The sequence below is a fragment of the Pyxicephalus adspersus genome, chromosome 3, assembly GCF_032062135.1.
Source record: "Pyxicephalus adspersus chromosome 3, UCB_Pads_2.0, whole genome shotgun sequence".
NCBI classification, from domain to species: Eukaryota; Metazoa; Chordata; class Amphibia; order Anura; family Pyxicephalidae; genus Pyxicephalus; species Pyxicephalus adspersus.
The window spans coordinates 13,541,374-13,548,222 of NC_092860.1; the positions used below are offsets into that span (position 1 = coordinate 13,541,374).

The 6,849-nt window shown below is 43.7% G+C and overlaps 1 protein-coding gene across 1 annotated transcript in view; it reads right to left on the minus strand.

The window, feature by feature from the left end:
* SAMHD1 (SAM and HD domain containing deoxynucleoside triphosphate triphosphohydrolase 1) overlaps positions 1-6,295 on the minus strand; it is a 29,769-nt gene extending 23,474 nt beyond the window's left edge. The window contains 2 exon segments of the mRNA XM_072403654.1: positions 85-151; positions 6,043-6,295. Coding sequence (XP_072259755.1) covers positions 85-151; positions 6,043-6,229 — 254 coding nt within the window. The 5' untranslated portion in view covers positions 6,230-6,295.
* Positions 6,296-6,849: the final 554 nt, after the last annotated feature.

Sequence of the window (6,849 nt, forward strand, 5' to 3'; positions counted from 1 at the left end):
GTGCCAATCATCATGAACCTATTCCAAACAAGAAAAGAGTATCTAATGGAGATACAAGAATACAAGAGTATTGTAATTGTTTACCTGATCTGTAAATCTTTCAGGTTCTTTTCTGTGAGATCTTGCAAATGTTTTCCTTCTATTCTATTTTCTGGGAAAAAGGAAAGGAAAAAAAAAAGGACACAAAAATTAATGTACAATAGGGCAAACAGTGAAAGAAGCAAAACATTTCATAATTCACCTTATAAAGGTTTACAATATTTAGAAAAAATAAATATAATGGTAATTTGGGGTTACTGCAATCTGAAGCTCCAATAAAAAGACACTAATAAGTATTTTATGAAACTTTATAGGTATTATTGTAACATTCATGACACGTCGCACACTGTATATCTGGGTGGCCATCTTGGTAAGAGAGCAGCTTTGTTTTTGCACGTCAGAGCTTTCCCCCTGATAACTGGTGGGGTAATGACTATGGATAACGTGAAGCGCTGTGTAATATGTTGGCGCTATATAAATATTAGATAATAATGATTAAGAGGCAGCAGAACAGTTGGAGAAAACACACATGAAGAAAGGATGAAGTAGAAGCAGGGAGGTCCTCAGGTACTGTTGATTTGATGATGGTTTGGTAATGATCATCTCTCGTCTGGACTACTGTAACCTCCTTCTCTCTGGTATTCCACTAACCCGACTCTCTCCTCTACAATCTATTATGAATGCTGCAGCCAGACTCATCCATCCTTCCCTCCGCTCCTCTTCCGCTGCATCTCTTTGTAGTTCTCTCCACTGGCTTCCATTTCACCTTAGAATCAAATTTAAGCTCCTGTGCTTTGCCTTCAAATCCCTACACAGTTATTGTCCCACTTACATCTCTGACATGGTTAAAAAATACTCCCCCTGCCGCTCTCTCTGCTCCTCCAATGACCTACTAATGACTTCCTCACTCATAACCTCATCACACGCACGGTTACAAGACTTCTCTAGAGCTGCCCCAACTCTCTGGAATGGGCTTCCTCGTCCTATTCGGCTTGCTCCTACTTTCTGCTCATTTAAAAGAGCGCTCTAAACCCATTTTTTTAAACTTGCCTACCCGTCCTTCTGTCAATTGAAACCGTCACTACTTCCCACCACTACATATCTCGCATCCTATTGTGTGTGAAATTCCCCCACCTACTAGATTTTAAGCTCTTCGGGGCAGGGTCCTCTCCTCCTGTATCACTGTCTGTATTAGTCTGTCACTTGCAATCCCTATTTAATGTACAGCGCTGCGTAATATGTTGGCGCTATATAAATCCTGTTTATTAATAATAATAATAAGGTTAATTCTCACCTCAGGGCTGATATTGGCAGATCCATGGACGACAAACGATCCATAGAGGAGAACGGTGCTGTTTTTACAGTGCATCGTTCAGTCTTTTCTCAATAGACAGGATTGTGAAAGATCCTCCCCTATGACAAATATTGAAGGTGTGTATGCAGCCTTTAGTCTTCTTTCAGATTTGCGGTATTACTCCATGTGGCTGACTGCTAGTGTGCAGCCTGGGAAATGCAAACTACAAAACGGGCGACAAGATCTGCAGGCAGCTGGCTGAAACTACACGGCCAAAAGGTATTCTGTTTATGTGAACTGTACTGCAACCACGTGCAAAATAGGGTCCTACTGACTAGAAGAGCAAAGTTTGGGACTATGGTTTATCCTGTGGCAAACCACTGCAAATCTGATGCTAAGTGTCCTTAGCAGGCAGCAAAAGATGGAGAAAGAATAGATCAAGGAAGGATGAAGTAAAAGCAGAGAGATACTTGCATGGCAGCTCCTCAGGTACAGTGCCCTCTCCAGCAAAGCCTCTGGTGAACCAGGCATAGCAATGTTGTCACCAATCTCACTCCAAAACTTGTATGACTAGAAATGCCTTGGATGAACTCAGATATACAACTACCCAGCCACAGAACAGACTTCCTAAGCTGTCGTGAAGTGACTGACCACAGTAATTCGGTGCAAAAGGTAGCTTTTCAGAGTACTTTTTAGGAAGAATCAACTTTTCTAAATGCTACCTCTAAAATAGCAAAACTTTTCTCCATATACAGTCATTATTACTGCACAAAAATGTTTTGGCTATTTAAATATTTTACGCTGCTTATTTCTAGAGATGCTAAGCTCATGTTTAGTAAAGAGAGAGAAGAAACCTTGTCTCATAGAGTGAGTATATTGTGTTAAGAAGAGTTTCAAAGTGCACTCTTTGTAAATACAAACAGTTTGCTAGGGTATGAGCTATACATAGATGCTAACATCCTACTGAATTGTTCTCACAAATAACAACTGGCAGGAGTCCAATGCTACTATACAGATCCCTAAGATTTATACATAGTCTATGGGTACCCTGGAATCTCTGAATTCATTATCACAGGTATATAGGGTGGTTCCACACACCACCCAACAACCTCTGTGTTTTTATTCTTTGGACATCTACCTCATTGTTTCTCACGCAGGGTTCCTCCAGTGGTTGCTAGGGGTTCCATGAGCAATAAGCAATTTTTGTGCCTCAGTTAGGGCCCTGTACCAGTGACCTGGAACCACTAATTTTAATAAATCAGCCAATTCATGCAGTAACAATTAAAACATACAAAACAGCCTTGTGTCTAGTGCTGCAGTCTTTGCTCTGCATTCTCATTTATGAAAGGGACATGCTGGTTTTATTTTGCAAAACAGGATTTTGCATAACATATTTAGATGTGGGCACAACTTTTATATTACTTTTTTCTCAAAAAACTGAAAAAAAAAAAAATATCAATATGTGGAACAAGAAGCAAGTCACATACATCCAAAAAGAAGTTCAGTGATATATATATATATATAATATCCTGAAATGGGGAAGTGTGATTATTTATATACAATGATGAACCTTTATTTCCCTCTTTCACAAGCAATTAAGCGTTGGATAAAGATGGGGAAATTGTTGGCAGCAGCAATAGTACAATTTTGTTTGGTCACAGAATCAGAAGTGCAACCGTCACCATTATACCCGGAGTATTATCCGGCACAGGCTCTTCTCTAATTTAAGTTTGGAATCTGCTGTCACATAGGCAGCTCTGTGGTTGTTGGGGCAATACAGGCGTCACTAGGATTTGCTGAAACGTAAGGAAAAACAAGCAAAAAAAAACAAAAGTGGAGGTGGCACTATGATTATTGTGCATACCTAATAAATGCCAGGAAATCAGATGCAGTATTGATGCTTTGTTCAGATCACAATGGCTTCTTGAATCCACTTGCAGAGCAGGAAAATCCATGATGAAGCAATCTTATTTTGTGTGTTCTGCATTCACCAACTTTTGAACTTTTATATCCACAGCTAAAATTAGTGTGGTCAGTGGGAGGAATCCCTCTTACATTGGTGACCAGTGGGAAGAATGTCACCCTTACATATAACCACAAAGAGCATTGATGTCACTTAATATGACCTGAGAGGTAAACAATGCTCAAAGAACCCTAAAGCAACCTTTGGAGGAACCCTGATTAAGAAAAAATTCTGTAATAACCACATTTATAAAAGTATTAGAATGGTACCAGTCCACAGACTGCACCTGGTGCAGGTGGTATCTGTATACACCTTGGCAATAGAGCTCAGGTGTTTAGGTTTGACATTAGGGGACCCCTGTAATCCCAAAGTGAGCACAACTATGTGCCTCGGGCAGGAATCATCTGATGTGTGTACATAGCTTTGTTTTTTTACTAATTTGGATTCCCTTTTGCTTTCTATCATTGCAACAACAGTCACCAAAACAAATAGGGGTGGAAAATGTTTCCAGTAGGACAGAAAGCAAACAATATTTACCAGGCAATCTAACCATTCCACATCAGCTGTGTTTACTGCTCCTGAGCACCAAACACTAGGTGCCTGATAGCAGTAAGAAAAACAACAACCACTTGGCTATTTTTGGCATTTTAAAAGCAGCGTTTTTTCCCCCACATACTCTTGAATGAAACCACTAAGATAGTTGGTGTGCAAATTGCCCCTGGACACTCTAGGGTAGCCTCAGACCTGCTGCGGGGGCATGCAATCCTGTGCAATTTCCAGTTGTTGGCATTTTGAAGTTGCTCACCCGCAAGCACTGGTTCTTAAAAGAGCCAACTTTTGCAGGTGACCACTTACTGACACCCCCATTCATTCTCTATGGGGCTGCTGCTGGTAGACACTACATATAGCGCCCCCCAGGGGCAGCGGGTCACTGGTGTGAGGAAGCTGTAACTGCACTGCAACCTCATCGCCAGTACGCTCAAAGCCATAATGAGTTGCCCACTAAAATAAAATAAAAATAATATAATAAATAATAATAATAATAAAATGTCCTGTAGAGAGAAAACATGAAATACTCACCTATCCTGCTGCAGCATAGTCCCAGCTCCATACTGGTAGACAGAAAACCCAAGCTGGAGATCCCACAGAATCGGACACTTCCGGGAGTATCGGGCTATGTTTACCCGATGCACGCCGGGGTTACTGCACCGCTCCCTACAAGATGCAGAGGGGTAGATGGGGCAGCGGATTGACCAATTACATTTCGAAGTGTTGTAATCTGTAGGATCTTCAGCTGGCCGCTTCTGGTCTCAGGACCACAGGACTGCACAGGTTTATCATCAGAGTCCTCTTAATATGAAATGGGATTCATACTAACAATCGTTGGAGTTTTATTTTGGATACGTTTTCAACCTTTTCCGACCCTAAAGTCTTTTCTAATAAGGAGGTAGAAATGTAAACTGCACAAACATGTTGATGGATACAAAGTAACAAGTATCAGTGTTATTGTATTATTCTATGTCATATTATATTCCCGGTTTTCTGGATCCCCTAACTTCACTGGTGAATGTATCCTCTCCAGCCTTGGAGAGCTTTAATCAATCAGGCCCATTGGATTCACATTGCCAGCAGCGAATGATGACGTGTGACCAGTGCCATCCAAGCAACACTGGGGACGACTGTCCTGCTGCAGGGCGACGCTGGGGACTGCAGTGCAACCAGGGGGTCCCAATGTATCATCACGTGTGGCCACAGTACCAGTAATGCAGGCGACTTTAGTGTCACCACAGCACGACATTGGGGGCCACACAGGCACTAGTGCATGATGACATGTGACCAGACCCATTTAAACAATGCTGGGGGCCACAGAGTCATCTTGGTGTAACATCGGGTCCACACTAGGGACCACAGTACTGCCAGGAAAACCACAGTGCCACCATAGTGTGATATTGGGGGGGTCACACTCCCAGTGACCTGGGGGGCCTTAGTATCACCATGGCATGACCATGGGGCCACCAATATGACCAATAAAACAGCGCTAACGACCCCAGTGGCACTATGGTGACCACAGAGCAACCCTGGGAACAGAGGGCCGCCATATTGCAACATTGGGGGTCACACTGCATTGTGATGTGTGGGCACAATGTCAGTGATGCTAGGGACCACAGTGGGACCACATTGCCACCAGTGCATGATGACATGTGACCAATGCCATCCAAGCAGCAATGGGTACCACAGAGTGACCATATTTGTGACACTGGGAGTCACAATGCATTGTGATGTGCGGGCACAATGCCAGTGATGCCAGGCACCACAGTGCCACCATATTGCAACATTGGGGCCACACTGCCACCAGTATATGACCACATGTGACCAATCCCATCCAAGGAGCAATGGGTACCACAGAGGGACCATATTGCGACACTGGGAGTACCAATGAACTGTGATGTGAGGGCACAATGCCAGTGATGCCAGGAGCCACAGTGCCACCATAGTGTGACAGTGGGGCCACACTGCCACCAGTGTATGATGACATGTGACCAATGCCATCCAAGCAGCAATGGGCACCACAGAGGGACACAGTAACACATGCCCACTAGAATGCCATGCACATGGGTACTGTATGCTGGCATGGAACTGCTATCACACTTGACCATGCTGGAACACTTATGTGTTATGAGGGCATGCTGGGAGTTGTAGTCCCCTGCTATCTGACAGACATAGTGAGCCCACACAGCTGTATTACCTCTGAACACCGGCAGCAGATTCTGGAAGCCCTTGCTGGCCAGGAAGACGCACAGCTCCTCCGTATCCCATTCCTTGTAGTCCCCGTTGCCAGGAGCCGGGCAGGTCTTCTTCCTCTTCTCAGGTGTGTGACACCCATCTTCTCGCAGAGGGCAGCCGTCGTCCCGGCCTCGCTTGGCGCCTTTCATCTTCAGGGCAAGCACTGCCAGCAGAGCTGAGGCCGGGAGAATTAAACCCGGCACGTGACGTCACCCTAAGCCACGCCCCCGCCATGAGCTCTCCAGCTGCTACCGCGAGGGTCCGCGCGTGCGCCATCTACAAATGCGGGAAGAATTTCTATGGGGAGGGAGCGCGGCTAGACAGGGGGAGGGGGTTACAGTGCCTGAGGCGGGGAACTTGTCACTGAGGTGTAACCATGGTGATGCAAATGTTATCACTTGCCTATCCGCCATTATGTAGTTGTATGGTGGGCACTGTATTGTTCACTCCTTCATGTGTCTGCTAGTATTATATAAATAAATGTCTAAACAATAGCCAATCACCCCATATATAATGTCATTACAAGTGTATGTAAATCTAACAATAAGCTCCTCTTGTTAATTATATCATTTAAAGTGATTTACTATATAGTTCTATTCACCCTCTACAAAAAAAAAACATAAAAAAAAAAAATAACTAAAAAACCTTCTGTGCACTCAATTGTCATTAATTGTTCCCTGTTTATGGCCTAGCAAACAGTCATTCCCAAGAAAAGAAAAAAATGCATTTTCTGATATGACTGTGGACCCTAATAAACCTTTTGTCTGAT